The sequence below is a fragment of the Coptis chinensis genome, chromosome 9 (assembly GCF_015680905.1).
Source record: "Coptis chinensis isolate HL-2020 chromosome 9, ASM1568090v1, whole genome shotgun sequence".
Taxonomy (NCBI): domain Eukaryota; kingdom Viridiplantae; phylum Streptophyta; class Magnoliopsida; order Ranunculales; family Ranunculaceae; genus Coptis; species Coptis chinensis.
Window position 1 is genome coordinate 75620732 of NC_141464.1, and position 15211 is coordinate 75635942.

At 37.7% G+C, this 15211-nt stretch overlaps 5 protein-coding genes across 5 annotated transcripts; all 5 read left to right on the forward strand.

Annotated features, from left to right (window-relative positions):
• Positions 1-285: 285 nt before the first annotated feature.
• Positions 286-4851, forward strand: LOC147478095 (uncharacterized). Its single transcript, XM_086584445.1, has 2 exons — positions 286-1632; positions 1878-4851. Exon 2 carries the CDS (start codon positions 2368-2370, stop codon positions 3199-3201), a length of 834 nt encoding a protein of 277 aa, XP_086440571.1. The 5' UTR covers positions 286-1632; positions 1878-2367; the 3' UTR covers positions 3202-4851.
• Positions 4192-5492, forward strand: LOC147478096 (uncharacterized). The gene is made up of 2 exons (XM_086586163.1): positions 4192-4331; positions 4682-5492. The coding sequence occupies exons 1-2, from the start codon at positions 4192-4194 to the stop codon at positions 5490-5492; spliced, it is 951 nt and encodes a 316-aa protein (XP_086442289.1).
• A 4932-nt stretch (positions 5493-10424) lies between these two features.
• On the forward strand, positions 10425-12593 carry LOC147478097 (uncharacterized). Its single transcript, XM_086586165.1, has 5 exons — positions 10425-10662; positions 10756-10972; positions 11109-11727; positions 12285-12465; positions 12580-12593. Exons 1-5 carry the CDS (start codon positions 10425-10427, stop codon positions 12591-12593), a joined length of 1269 nt encoding a protein of 422 aa, XP_086442291.1.
• Positions 12594-13057: 464 nt separating this feature from the next.
• On the forward strand, positions 13058-14243 carry LOC147478098 (uncharacterized). The gene has a single exon (XM_086586166.1). It carries the CDS (start codon positions 13290-13292, stop codon positions 14241-14243), a length of 954 nt encoding a protein of 317 aa, XP_086442292.1. The 5' UTR covers positions 13058-13289.
• A 331-nt stretch (positions 14244-14574) lies between these two features.
• LOC147478099 (uncharacterized) lies at positions 14575-15192 on the forward strand. The gene has a single exon (XM_086586167.1). The coding sequence runs from the start codon at positions 14575-14577 to the stop codon at positions 15190-15192; it is 618 nt and encodes a 205-aa protein (XP_086442293.1).
• The last annotated feature ends 19 nt before the right edge of the window (positions 15193-15211 follow it).

The window sequence follows — 15211 nt, forward strand, 5'->3', positions numbered from 1 at the left end:
CCTAATAATGCAAATTCAATTATGTCATCAAACAAGAGTTTTATTATTTCATCAAGATCCATTATAACTTCATGCTAAAAAATTATCTGATGTCGACTGATATAAACTTTGCTAAGCGTGGGGTGTTAAAAATAGAAACAATTTTTTTGATTAACTTCGTATACGTGTGGTACACTACGTATAGTTGATGTAAACACTAGAAAGCACGCGAAGCGCCGAATCAAGAAGGCTTATATATGAAACAAATGGCATGGAACTAAGACATGGTTTTTGGCGCCTGCGCAGTCATCCTCATACTATACCAACAAAGCATCCAGAGGGGGTTTCCCTTACAAACATAAATGCAAAACACATGCACCAGCAGTATAACATATGAACCAATGCTAAAGCGACAAGCTCAAGGTGGAAGTATCATTAGATCTGCAGTACATTACTTGACTCAAAAGTTGCTGAGAGCCTGAGACACACTTAAAAGTTGATGCAGTAGTAAATTTTCGCGTGCAAAAGAGTTCCATAACAGGAGTAGAAAATCTATGTTATTTCAATTTAACCTAATTTTCGTACAATTTTTAAGTTTTTCACAACTTCTTTTCCTGGCGTAATCACTAGGCGAATGAACAAGAGAAGGCGTACTTCATTGCGAATAAGCAGATTTAAAGGCTAAGTCAATAGAATGCGCAATTAAATGCAAGTACAAGCTTACCTACGCCATCTCAATTTCTTAATCAGCTTCTTTTCCATTTTCTCGTTCTCCTTGGGTGAGATAAGACTTTCCACATATGATGCTGTTCCCAAACATGTAATACCAAGAGTACTAAGGTCCTTGATACTTCCATTTTTCAAGTCATAGATAGCTAACTTTCCATCACTTTCTCCAGTAAAAGTTTCTCCGTATCTGAAAACTTCCAATGCATGCACAATTTTAAAGGAACAAAAAAACTTGCTAAATCGATGGTAAATTGACGACTCCAAGCTCCCTAAGAGTAACACCATAGTCCTTCATCACCGATATCTCAATTTTTTTGTATCGCAATGATTATTATGAAAAATACCAAGACAACCTCTGAATGTCCCCAAGGAGCCCACGTAATGGTTCTCATATTCAAATTTTGGTAGTGGCACATTGCAAACTCCTCATTTCCAATATCGAATGATAAAATTACCTGTATACACAAAAGAATCCGAAAACTCTTTACGCTGAGAGAGGAAAAATGAGCGTAGCAACTCTTTCTCCCTTCTTCTTCTTCTTCTCTTCTCCACACCTGATTCATATAACACCTTATATCTCTCGTCCTTCTAATCCACATCTGATTCATATAACACCTTATATCTCTCGTCCTTCTAATCCACACCTGATTCATATAACACCTTAGATCTTTTCTCTCACTTTTTGTTTTCATTCCAGCTTTCTTTCTCAAACAAGTTTTTCAGATCTTCTTGTCCTTCTAAATGGTTCTTCAAATATGAGCATTCCAGATCTAGAATTCATTCCTGATGAGAGTGAAGAGGATGAGCTTCACCGTCTTCATCTCCAGATGGAGTCTATGTGGAAGATCAACAAATTTCCAAATGAGATTAATTTGGATTCTATCAATGATAAGGAGCGTAAGCTTTGGGAGAAATCCCTGATTGGTAAACTTTTTTCTTCAAGGAAATTTGATGAAATGGATATTCGTAATGAATTAGTTAAATCATGGAATTCAAATTCTAAAATTACCATTACTTTCTTATCTAAGTGTTTATTTAAATTTAGTTTTGAGGATGAACATGAACTAAGGTTTGTTCTGGAAAATGGTCTGTGGTCTGTTCATGGATACATTATGTCTCTAAAGCAATGGATTCCAGATAATTATACTAATAATAACTATTGTTTCCAGGAATTTAGGCTGTGGATTCAAAATTTTGGTCTCCCTCTTGAAAGGTCTACATGGGAGAATATCCATAAAATTGGTTTTGCTTTTGGCTTAGTAGTGCCAATTGATTAAGTTGGTGGTTCAGATGCTCGGAATTCCTTTTCTCGTGTACAAGTCATGTATCCCATTAGGAGGAGGATGATTAGTACTATGGTTAATCTTCATGGGAATAAGTATATTTAGATCTATTTCAAATATGAGAAGCTTCTGGTATTCTGTTACTGTTGTGGTTTAATTGGTCATGATTATAAGGAGTGTAAGGCGTTTATTCATCATCCGTTGTTGGGTAAAGAGGGTAGGCTTAAATCCAAGGCTGCCTCTGTTCTTTCTTTTTCTAATAGGATTAGAGCAACGTCTTTTAAGTTTGGTATTGGGATTCAGTCTAGGAAAGTTCTCAAATGGGATCCTAAGGTAGAAAATTCGGGAAAAAGTGTCCCTATGGAGTTCAAGATATATGCAAGCTTACAATAGGAAAGGTAAGCAACCCATTGCTACTAACCTTTCCTCTGAGTCTATCTCTGGGTTTTCTGATGAGATTCAGGTTGAAAAGTTGATGGTAATGGAGGAAGGTGGGTTGCCGTCTAAGGTTAACAGTCTAGCTCATAATATGGATGTCACCGTTTCTGATGCTTCAGTAGATGCTAGCATGACTTCTGGCAATGTTGTTACTTCTGAGTTGGCAGGTAATGCTGCAGACTATTCTGTTATTTTTTCTGGAGCTTCTATAAATGACAACATGCCATCTGGCAATGCTGTTTCTTCTGATATGGTATGTAATTCTATGGAAAATCCTGTTACATTTATTGAGGACTTGACATCTGGCAAGGATGTTTCTTCTGATATGCTTTGCAATTCGGTGGAGAATTCTGTTACTTTTTCTGAGGGCTCAATCGATGTTGGCTTGCCATCTGGCAATGTGGTTACCCCTGGTATGGCATACAATTCAATGGACATTTCGGGATTTCTCTTGGATGCTTCCTCATCTATTGGTGGGTTCCCCTTGGTTAGTCGTACGAAGAATGAGGGTCTTGATCTGGTTTTGGAATCAGCTGATTCTGTGTCCTCTGGTACTAGTCTGATAAAAAGCAATAATATTCTAGATATGGATTTGGGCTTGGATCCAGGCCCAAAGCCTCCTTCAGATCCTTATATTTTTCCTAATATGGATATAAGTTCGGGTATTTCTTTTAATAGTATTAGAAGCCCATCTTCAATAAGATGCCCTTCAAAGCTAAAAAAAACTAGCCCTTTCAAAAGCCCATATGAAATACAAAGCCCACCTATATAGTCCGGTTATTCATTTACCCATCTCAAAATCTCATAGGAGAGCATTTACTTCTCCAAAACAAAAGAATCCATCTTACATAAAACATTCTTTGGCATCTGGTCCTTTAAATTTTGCTAAGGTTGTACCCAATTTTTTTGATGGGTTGCCTTCTTACAATCTAAATATCTCTGAGTATATCGAGAAAAAAGACTATGAGTCTTAGGAGGCCTCCTCGGAAGAAGGAAAAGCTGGTAGTTCGGCGCATGCATGCTTTCATTACTCACGTCTTTTCCTTGGTTAGAGAAGATAACTTGGTGGTTCATAGAACGGTTATCAAAAGAGTGCTTGAGTTTTCAGAAATTCTTACGGTTGAAGAAAGGATTTCTAAGAGGAAAAAAATGAGTAGTAATGTTATTCCTTTTCCAGTAGAGAAGGAGCTTCCTCTTTCAGCTAGTGTACGATGGACTTCAGCTAGTGCACGATGGAAAAGAAGAAACAATAGGCATTGGGAGGATGGGTTAAAAAAAGATCTGGAAGCCTAAAAAATTTCAGTAAAAGATAACAGAGAGAAAATGAAAATGGATGGGTTTTATGAGGATGAAGTTATAGAAGATGGAAGGAGGATCAGGAGGCAGTTTTTTCATGGAGATCTTTTGAGTAAGGGTCCTCTAGATATTGCAGAAGAAAGTGACAGGGTTGTTGAACATGGAAAGTCAGATTTGCATGCTGCTCCTCAAGAAGTTTATGAGGGTTTTCTAGGGTCTGATGTTGGTCATGCTGTTGATAGTGGAGATCTTAGTGCTGTTGAACATAAAGCTGACAGAGGAGTTTCTGGAGATAGTGGTGGTCAGCATAAGGATACTCTGGGTTCTCACTACAAAAATCCTTTTTTAAAGGAAGTTTCTCAGGGCTCAATTTTGGTATCATCTCTTGGTAGCTCCCTTTAATCCTGTATCTGCTAATGAGTATGATTATAGTAATCCCAGTTTCTGTTCATATGAGAATGGAGGTATGTCCACTGAGAAGGAGTCTTCATCTACAAGTAACTTTGTGTTGTACAAGGGTTCTGATCCTTCTGAGGGGTCTTCTGATAGCTCTGACAGTTCTAGCTCTGGTGGGTTCGTGGTGACTGACCCTTCTCAGTCGCCTCGGTTTCCATGACGATTGAAGCCTGGAATTGTCGGGGAATTGGTTCCTCCACGACAATTCGATCACTAAAGGACCTAATCTTGGCCTCAAATCCTGATATTATATGTTTAGCTGAGACCAAGGCTTCTGAGAAAAAGTTGATGTTAGTTAAAAAAAGGATTAAGTATAGTGGTAGTTGTTTTGTTCCTGCTGCTGGTTTAAAGGGTGGACTTACTGTTTTTTGGAAAGAAGGTATCCAGATTGATATCATGGGGACAACCTCTAATCATATCACATGCAAGATTTCTAATTATCTTTCTAGTAATGATTAGTTTTTTTCTTTTGTATATGGTGAACCTATTGCTGCCTATAGGAAAAGGGTCTGGGATGAGCTTAAAGACCTCTCTCCCCTTATTCTAGGTCCATGGCTTTTGTTTGGTGATTTTAATGTTATCTCCTCTGAGAATGAAAAAACTGGGGGGAATGGTATTAACTTTAAATGCTTGAATGATTTTAATGAGATGCTGGATGATATTGGTCTAATTGATCTGGGCTTTAGAGGACCTAAATACACTTGGTCTAATAATCGGTTATTTGGAAATCATATTCTGGAGAGATTGGACAGAGCTTTAGCCACACCTGATTGGCTTGAGTTATTCCCTCAAGTTTCTATACATAATAGTCCCAATGCTTCTTCTGATCATTCAGCTCTTACTATCAAATTGGATGGTTCTACCTCTCCTCTGTGTAAACCTTTTCGTTTCTTTGAAATGTGGACTCATGATCCCTCTTGTAAGGACACCATTGCAAATGTTTGGAAGGATTCATCCCCTGAGAATTATGTGGGTATGCCTGCCTTAACTGTACACAGAAAAATGAAGTTTACCAGTAAGAAGCTAAAGAAATGGAATAATGAAGTCTTTGGGAATGTTTCCTTGAATATTAAAAAGGCTAGGCAAGCTTTGGAAATGGCTATGTCTGAGGATATGCAGGTTGAAGATAATTACAATAAGATTAGTTCTTTAAAAAAAGAGCTGTTAGATTTATTAGAAAAGGAGGAGAGTTGCTGGAAACAGAAAGCTGGGTTAAACTGGGTAGTAGAAGGTGGCAGAAACACAAGATTTTTTCATTTATCAACTATTTACAGAAGAAGAAAGAATAATACAGAGAAGCTCAGAAATTAGGAAGGAGGATGGGATAGTGATAGGAAAGAGATAGGAGAGAATGTCAACCAATATTTCAAGAATATTTCCACTTCAGATAATATTCCTCCAAATGAGAAAGTTCTCAATCTGTTTAGCTCATGTATCACCCCTAATGAAAACATTCTCCTCACCCAAGTTCTTTCTGATTTGGATATCTGGAACTCTGTTAAAAACATGGGAGCTGTAACGCCCATATTTAAAATACGTAATTATTTATTAATTAATTAATTTAATTATTTATATAAAATTCGTTGGATTGGATTTGGGATATGTGGGCCTGATTTCTGGGCCCGAGTCTATATTAGGCTTGGGTTTCAAACCCAAGTATATAATCACATTGTTCTAGATAATAGGGTTTTTAGATAATAAAATATAATAGAAATGGAGGAAGAGATAGAAACTGGATTGCTAGAGTGTGGGAGCGCGATGGTTCGGACGATGAGGGATTCGTCGAGTTTTAATACAGGTGAGTAGTTAGTTTTTTCTACGCCATCGGTATACGAATGCTTTTCTCGTTCATTCTTCTTCGTTATTATTAGTATATTATTAAACTGGATAATTATTAGTATATTGTTTTGGTTATTATTGAAACTGTCTGAATTATTGGAACTCGGAAGAAGTCGTCAATGGCGGCGCGAGACAGAAAAGTCGTCTCTGTATACTGGCTGAACTGTTCTTATGTTTTGTATGTGGTGTGTTGGCGACGACAGGCGTTAATGGCGTCGCCCACAAACCAACGTTAATGGCGTTTGATTTGTTTGAACTTTTTGTGGTGAGGTTAGCTTTGTTGGTTTGAGGTTGGTTAGGGATGTTTGGAGGGGGCTGTTGAACCTTGAAGGGAGCGTCAATGGAGGCGCGAGCCCCAAACCTCCTCCCCTGTATATTTTCATTACTGTGTACTGAGGGTTGGATTTTTATGGGTTTTCGTTGTTGTGAACTGTTTGGTTTGTGTTGCGGGTTGTTGGTTTGATGAATGGTGGTAGTGGGGAGTTTGTGGGGGGTTGAAAGCTCCAAGAACGTTAATGGCGGTCGGAAAATTCTAGATCTAGTTTTGAAGAAGATATGAATTGAATGATTTGAGGGTTTCAGTTTTGTTAATGTGTTGTGGGGGTTTTTCCCCGAGCATTTTCGAGTAGATTGGGAGGAGTGGCGATCGGTATTGGCGGTGGCCGAATCGGTGGTGGCTGGTGGAGGAAGAAGCCTGAAGAAGACGACCTGGTGGTCTCTCCTGGGCTTGGGCCTTAGGTGGTTGGGCCGGATTCTTTTCTTTTAATTTTGGTTGGGCCAAAGCCTTTTGGTTTTGTTTGGGGCCCAATAATCTATTTTAGTTTTGGGCCGGTTTTGATATTAGTTAGTGGGTTGGGCCATTTTCTATTTGTTTAGTTTGGGCCGGTTTCAGTTCAATTTTTGGGCCGAACCACTTAACTGTTTTGGGTCAGTTTCTAATATTGTTTGGGGCCAGTCCATAGGACTTAATAGAGATCCAAATGGGTCTTTCAACATTTAAACTTTTGGGTTTTAAGGTTTGGGTTTGGGCTTGGCCAGTTGGGTCCGAACCATTACCTTGGTCATGAGCCCATGAGCCATGCACCTTTGCCCTTAGCCATGAACCATGGCTATGACCCTGAACCTGTTGAACCTGGAAACGACAGTTTGACTTTGACAATGACGTGTTGACTTTGACTTTGACCGTTGACTTTGGAATGTTGTTTTTCCAGTTTTTCACATATTTAAGAATATGGACAAATGTAGTAATAAAATATTGTCGAACATTGTATAACCTTGTTTGTCATTATCTAATTAAGATTTGACGTAAATAGTGTGTAAAACATATAAATATTGGCACGTAACTAGAGGGGAATTATGATAATAAGAATTTGATATATATGTTTTTATGAGTATTAAATTATATACGGACTTAGATTCATGGACTTTGATTGTGGACTGTGGACTGTTTAATTGTGCTACGTTTTATGTTGTAAGTTGTATGGACAAATCAAATGTTAAAATGCTGTGGAAGCTTGTATAAATTTGGTTGTCATTATCTAATTAAGATTTGACGTTGATATTGTGACATTATATAATATGTTAGGATATATATATTAAATGCAATAGTTTTGGAGAAATAAATGTATAAACACTACATTATTTTATCTGTGAGATGCTACTAGGAGGTAGTAGAGTATTTGTGGATATTTCCCACGGGAGTGTGGCGTAATGCAATAATATATTGACACGTGAAAGAATGAAAGTGGTTACGAGATATAATTGAGATATTTCTAAATATTGTGGCTTAGTGCAATAAGATACTTGACCTGCACGTGATATAGTGGAATTATTATGAGTCATAAATGTATGACACTTGAATAAATTACGTAACGAAAATCCTAGAACCTGACTACCACAACTCATGTGATTTGTCTTGTGTGGGCGTATGTGATATGATTGACCCTTGTGTAGGGTGTATATATAAGATGCTGATTGACCCATGTGTTGGGCAATCGTAGCCGAATGGTGGCTTGATTATTCCGTTCGCAAAATTAGAACGAGACGTGCGATATTTTATGCCGAATAGTGGCAATACTTACATAATGGCTTTCGTGTGAGGGTTACGGTGCGTGTGCGTGATCCCGCCGGGGGGTAGTTACGCACGGAGTGGTTTCATTATGTGGGGAGGCATGTGGATGTACATGTTCGGCATTGGGAAGCGATTGTGGTAGCCGTGGAAACTAGGTAAGACATAGATCTGACGCGGATTTTAGGGACACGCAAAGAAAGCCTTAATTAATATAATTATGGTAATATATTGGTTAATGATATATCTTTAGATAGATGATTGTATATGGTTTTGCGTATAAGGGTCAAACTAATTACTCGCGAGAGACGACTCGACCACTCAGAATTGAGCATGAAATGCGGTAAGTATAAAATATGTTTTTCGGGTTATTAGTTTAGTTAGAATCTAAAGAGCCTCGTGGAGGAACTAAATGCCTTTTAATTATGCGTATGGTTTGTTTTGTGGTTAGTGAGAAGTTAAGGCACCTCAGTGGAGGAACTACATGCCTTACTTATTGTAGTTAAGAATGTCGATTAGTCATTTGGAAGTTAAAAGCGCCGGTAGAGGAACTAGCGCCTTATGGGATTGTATGTATATGTATATGTATAAGTATATGTTGTATTTTAGAACTACTCACACCAACATTTTTATAATGCTGACCCGATTTGCATGTTTGCTTATCGGGTGTGTTCATTAAATGAACACACCCGATAAGTCTTGACAGGTTTCATGTTGAAGAAGGTTGGTTGCTGATTGTGGTTTGCTTTAGCGTCGCATTCAAGATATGTTTTGTTTTTCCTTAAGGTGTAATAGATTTTTAGTTGAGACAAATGTTGTTTTATATTTTCATTTGTAATTTTAATTAAAGAGTTATTGAAAGGAAAGTTGTAACCTAATCTTATTTGTGAAGTTTTGTAATGAAGAGGACTTTTGTTAAATGTTAAATTCTTATTGGTTTTTAATTATCCGCATAGTTAAATTGTTTATGGGTTTTTTGAAAGTTGAGAGTGCGTCACACCTCGGAGATCGAAGAGTCAGGAACAAATATTGTTTTTCCGAATTCTGTCGAAATTCGGGGTGTGACAGGAGCCCTAAAAGCCCTTGGACCTGATGACTTTCAAGGTATTTTCTTTCATAAATATTGGGATATTATTGGTCCAGACATCTCTTTAGCTATTAAAGATTTTTTTATCTATGGGAAACTTTCACCCTGTCTCAATGAATCCTTTATCACTCTCATTCCCAAAATCCCTAATCCTAAACATATCACAAAATTTAGACCCATCAGTCTTTGTAACTTCTCTTATAAGATCATTTCTAAGATCCTGGCTTCGAGGTTGAAAGCTCATTTGCATAAATTTATCTCACCTCTGCAAGGGGCTTTTGTTAAAGGCAGATCTATTGGGGACAATATTGGTTTGGCTAGTGAAATTATGCATAGGATGAGGAAGCTTAAGAAACAAAAACATGGATGGATGGCTGTTAAGTTGGATATGGCTAAAGCCTTTGACAGAGTTGAATGGAGCTTTGTGGACCCCCCCCTAGAAAAAGTTTTTCCTGAAAGAGGCATTAGGCAAAGAGATCCTCTCTCTCCTTATCTTTTCATCTTGGTTGCTGAAGCCTTCTCAAGACTTATTGCCCTAGCTGAGGATGAAGGTTCTATTTTTGGGATTAAGATTAGAAGAAAAGCCCCTGGCATTAGCCACTTTCTCTATGCTGATAATTCTCTCATATTTTGTAAGGCAAATCTCATTGAATATGCAAATATGAGAGGAGTGGTGGAAGAATATTATAAAGCTTCAGGTCAAGCTGTAAATTTTGATAAATCTAAAGCTTTCTTTAGTTGTAATGTTGGTTCTAAGCACCAGAGGATGCTCATGAAAAGGTGGAAAGTCAAAATTTTGATGAGAAGGAGATTTATCTAGGTGTTCCTATTCTCCTGGGCAGAAAGAAAGCAAATGACTTAACATATATCTTGTGGAAAAGGTGCACAGGAAAATTAGTGGATGGAAATCTAAAATTCTCTCTGCCATAGGCAGAACCACTCTTATCAAAATGGTTGCCCAAGCTGTTCCAATATATACTATGAGCACTTATATTCTTCCAGTAAAAATTACAAATAAGCTGGATAAGCTCAGCATAGATTTTTGGTGGAATGGGACTGATAAGTCTAGATCTTATCATACTCTTAGTTGGGACAAGCTGTGTAAGAGTAAGGGAGAAGGTGGACTGGGTTTTAGGAAGTCTAGATAGATGAACCAAGCTCTGATTAGCAAACATGGATGGAAGCTCATGAAAGATGAACACTCTAAGTGGGTCAAGATTTTTAAGGCAGCTTATCCTCTTGGAAAGAAATGGTAGATATGAAAATTCTTCCTGGGGATGTCTCCTATTTCTTTAGAGGTATAGTGAGAACCCTCAAGCTCATCAAAAAATGGTTTCTGTGGAAGGTTGGAGATGGAAGTAATATCTCTATTTTTCAGGATCCATGGATTTCTCACCTTGGGAAACCTCTCATTCTTAAGGATTTACTAGATCCTGGACCAGAAGCCATTAATCTTAAAGTTAACTACCTCATCTCCCAAGAAGATTGTTCTTAGAATCAAAATAGATTAGGAGATTTGTTTCCTAATCCGATTGTCTTGTCTATCAACCAAATTCTTATCAAATCACATTCTCTTCCAGATCAAATCATTTGGCCTTCTGACAAGGTTGGTCAAATTTCTGTTAAGCTGGCTTATAAATTCCTATCAAATCAGTCTGATCCCCTATCAAGCTCATCTTTTAACCCTCTTACCCTTAAAAAGCTCTGGAGATTAAAGTTAGATGCTGCTTCTCAGCTGTTTATTTGGAAGCTCTATTCTAATGGGTTACCAACTGGTGATATACTTCATAAGCACAAGTTTGGGGGGGTGACATTTCCTGTGGTTTTTGTCTGAAGTGTGTGGAAACTGCTCAACACTTATTCTTCTCTTGTGATTGGGTTAAGAGATTATGGTATGTCTTGGATGCTATGTTGGATGTTGGGGTATATCCAGATTGGAATGTTTGGATTGGATTAATGAATTCATAGGATGGTGTGGGGTGAAGAATGAGGTCTTATCATGTAGAGGATATTATTGTCTCTTGTTCCTTTATGAGATCTGGTCTAGTAGGAATAAAGCTAGGATGGAACAGGCAATAGTAGAGATTAGTAGGATTTTACAGCATACTGAAGCATCGAGACTGAGATGCTTTAAGGCCTTTCTTCCCAACAATGAACCTTTTTTGTCTGAAGTTTTGCCTCTAACTACTATTAGATCTTGGTGTCCTCCTGATGCCCCTTGGACTAAAATTAATTTCGATGCTGGATTTGACAGGTCTAATGGTAAGGCAGCAGCAGCAGTTATTTGCAGGGATGCAGATGGTTTGATCCTAGGAGCTGCTTTTAGAAGGTTCTATGCTAAGGATGTGGAACAAGCTGAGGCAATAGGAGCTGAAGTAGCTGCTCTTTTGGCCCTTCATCTGACGCTTTCTTCAATCATCTTTGAGGGTGATTCTTCTTTTGTTATTTCTAGTTTTAAGGCATGTAATATGTCTGTTAGCTGGAACATCTCTGCCATTGTATGTTTTGTTAAGTCCTTAGTTGCAAAACTTCAAGGTGTTTCTTTTGTATGGGTCTGTCGAGCGAGGAAGGGGTTGGCTCATGGCCTTGCTTCTTGGGCTCTCAAACAAGTGCCAGGAAGTCAGCCCCCCTCATGTCTGGAGTCTGTAACATCTATTTTGGCTCTATGATCTATATAAAGAAGATGGGGTTATCGAAAAAAAAAAGAATGATAAAATTACCTCGGATGAAACTATACGAGAAGCAGAAACAACAAACCATGCAAGCAGGGGCGGACCCAGGAGAGGGCTACACCAGGCTTCAGCCCGGGGTCCCTTTCCTTAAAAAAAAAATTAGTAGGCATCGCTGAAAGCCCATTAGCCAGCCCAAAGAACAAAAAAAAAAAAAAAAAAAAAATACGAACGACTTTACGACTCTACAAAGTACGAACCCCATTCTTTCTCTCTACCGACTCTACGACTACGAAGTACGAACCCCCGCTCTCTCTCTTTCTTCAGTCTCTTGAATCTTGATTCTTCTATTATGCTATTCAGATATATGATTCTCAGATATTGATTATAAGGCTCACTGGCTCAAGCTTTTTACACATTGACTCGTTCAAACTTTGAAGGTATGTTCCGGTTATTATTATTATTATTACAATATATATGGTTGGAATTTGAATGTTGTTATTACTCTTACAGTTATCTTACTAGTCGAAAGATTATTGGAGCAACGAGTAACTAACCTTTATGAGTCTGCTCCTGGAACTATTCGTGGTGATTTTGCTATCAAGATTGGCTCATTGGCAGGTAATTAGATTTGTTGTTCATTTGTTACATTGGTTTAGTTGTTGTTTTTGATAGATTTCAGTTGCATGAGTTGGTCTGATTATAGTATAATCTTGTTATGGTTGTTTGAATTAGAATTGGGTGAATAAATTATTTCATAAATTGCAAAACCATTTCTGCCTCTCCCATGGGTATTGGGTAGGATCTTTTTGTGCAAGTGTATTGAAACCATGTAGTTCTCATTTAGGCTTTTCATCAAACAATTATAGATAAATGTGTGATTTTTTTTCTTTTTTTTTAGACGTTCAATGTCAAAGGGAGTGTGAAAGATAGATTCTTTTTTTAAACCAAAAGAAACGGCCGACACATCCAATGTTGCCAGTACTATTGAAAAGGATGATCAAGGCCGTTCAAAGTTCCAAAGAGTTGAACCCATTGAACAAGTTCGTCCCAACTCTCAAGGGATTGAATCTAGTCAAACCGGTGTTACTAGTTCTTTGGTACGTGACCCGGGTTTACGCCGTCAAATAAGTGAATATCCTATTAATCAGCGTAATGAGATCAGACGAGCTTATGTCACATTGGGGCCACTTCATTCTAGACTCGACGAATATCCGCCCACCATTGTTGGAAAACAAAACCGGTATTTTAATAATCATTGGTTTGACGATTTTCCTTGGCTAGAATATTCTAAAGAAAAAGATAGTGTTTTCTGTTTTCCTTGCTTTGTCTTTAGTTCTAGACGTTCTAATTTTGTTGTTAATGGGTTTTGAAGTTGGAAGAGAGTTCATTGTGGAGTTAAATGTGCATTTTTGCAACATGTTGGAGGCCCTTGTTCCGCTCATATGTCTGCTGTAGCTGCTTGTGAGGATCTAGTGAATTCATCTTGGCACATTGGTAATCTTTTAAATGCCCAATACAAACAGGAGGTAGTGAAGAATAGGTTTATGTTGAAAACTATTTTACGGACTCTCCGATGGCTTGTATTACAAGGTTGTGCACTTAGAGGACATGATGAATCAATCAAGTCAAATAATCGTGGAAACTTTCTTGAATTTATTAAGTTCTTAGCTGAATTGGATCCTGATATTGATCGTGTTTTAGATAGTGCTTTCGGAAAAGCCACATATACTTCTCCGAATATTCAAAAAGAGCTTTTGAATATTATTAGTGATCATGCGAGGGGTAAGATTCGCGAGGAAATTGGAGATGCTAAGTTTTGTATTTTTGTTGATGAATCACAAGATGTTTCAAATAGAGAACAAATGGCTATTGTATTAAGATTTGTCGACTATGATGGTTTTGTACGTGAACGGTTTTTAGATGTTCTCTGTGTTGATGACACTTGTTCACAAACCCTCAAGAATGAAATATGTGATATTCTTGTTCAGAACAATCTCTTTGTTGATGATATGAGGGGTCAAGGGTATGATGGTGCTAGCAACATGCATGATGCTTGGAATGGATTGCAAGCTTTATTTCTTAGGGAGTGTTCTAGTGCGTATTACGTGTATTGTTTCGCTCATCTTTTACAATTAGCATTGGTTGCAGCTGCTAAAGATGTATCAGATATTTGGTTGTTTTTTTCGAAGTTGGGCACAATTGTCAATTATTTTAAGGCTTCTCCTAAGCGCCAAGCTGAGTTACTAGTTGTTCAAGTCGAAGAAATTCAAAAATTGATTGATTATGGTGAACGGAGAGAGGGAAGGGGAGAATTAGATTACGACATTGTAGAGAGCTGGGTCTACTCGTTGGAGCTCCCATTTTCGATCTGTAAAGAGTTTGATAGTTTCATTTAGTGCACTTTCTCGTGTTCTTGAGAACAACACAAAAAATGGATCAACTAATTCTAACCGGGGGGAAGCTAAGGGTAATCTTATTGCACTTAAATCGTTTGAGTTTGTTTTCATGTTACATTTGCTACATAAGACTATGTGAATCACTGACATACTTTGCAAAGCTCTGCAAGATCAATCTCAAGACATTATTAACGTTATGCATCTAGTCTCTACCACAAAAGTACTCCTTCAAAACCAGAGAGACGATGGTTGGAGCACTTTTTTTTGTGAAGTTGACTTGTTTTGCAAGAAGAATAACATTGATATGCCTGATATGGATGCACATTATACGATGGGCACGGGTCGTTCTTGTCAGCAACATGATTGCATAACGTTTGAGCATCGGTATCGTGTTGATATATATAACAGTGCCATAGATTTTCAGTTAATGGAGTTGAAAAGTAGATTCACCGAGGAAACAATAAAGCTTTTTAGTCTTAGCTTTGCTTTGACCCCTAAAGATGCTTTCAGATCATTTAGGATTGATGATATTTGCAGTCTTGCTGAGAGATTTTACTTTCGAGATTTCAGTGATCAAGAGTTACTTATATTGAGAACTCAGCTGCAGCACTATGAGATTGATGTTTGTCGTAATTCAGTTTTCCATAATATGTCGACGATGTCTGAGCTGTGTAGAAGATTAGTTGAAACTGGAAAGTCGAAGTTCTACCACTTGATTGATAGATTGGTTCGTCTTGTACTTACTATTCCCATATCTACAACAACTACAAAAAGGGCGTTCTCAGCCATGAAACTTATCAAAACACAGTTTCAAAACAAGATGGAGGATGAATTTCTTGCAGATTCAATGGTCATCTACATTGAAAGATATTTTGCTAATGATATTGATTTGGATTTGGTAATAGATGATTTTGACACCCGCAAGACCCGCAAAATACCATTTAAATAGTTTTGCTTTTTAAATAGAT

Bases quoted from the DNA above. Each gene is read 5' to 3' on its own strand.
- LOC147478099 (XM_086586167.1), top strand. From the start codon at position 14,575: ATGGGCACGGGTCGTTCTTGTCAGCAACATGATTGCATAACGTTTGAG.
- LOC147478098 (XM_086586166.1), top strand. From the start codon at position 13,290: ATGTCTGCTGTAGCTGCTTGTGAGGATCTAGTGAATTCATCTTGGCAC.
- LOC147478096 (XM_086586163.1), top strand. From the start codon at position 4,192: ATGTCCACTGAGAAGGAGTCTTCATCTACAAGTAACTTTGTGTTGTAC. The intron at 4,332-4,681 runs GTTTCCATGACG...TGCTGCCTATAG, and splicing joins GACCCTTCTCAGTCGCCTCG to GAAAAGGGTCTGGGATGAGC.
- LOC147478097 (XM_086586165.1), top strand. From the start codon at position 10,425: ATGGTAGATATGAAAATTCTTCCTGGGGATGTCTCCTATTTCTTTAGA. The intron at 10,663-10,755 runs GTTCTTAGAATC...ATTCTCTTCCAG, and splicing joins CCTCATCTCCCAAGAAGATT to ATCAAATCATTTGGCCTTCT. The intron at 11,728-12,284 runs GTCTGTCGAGCG...CAAACTTTGAAG, and splicing joins AAGGTGTTTCTTTTGTATGG to GTATGTTCCGGTTATTATTA.
- LOC147478095 (XM_086584445.1), top strand. From the start codon at position 2,368: ATGCAAGCTTACAATAGGAAAGGTAAGCAACCCATTGCTACTAACCTT.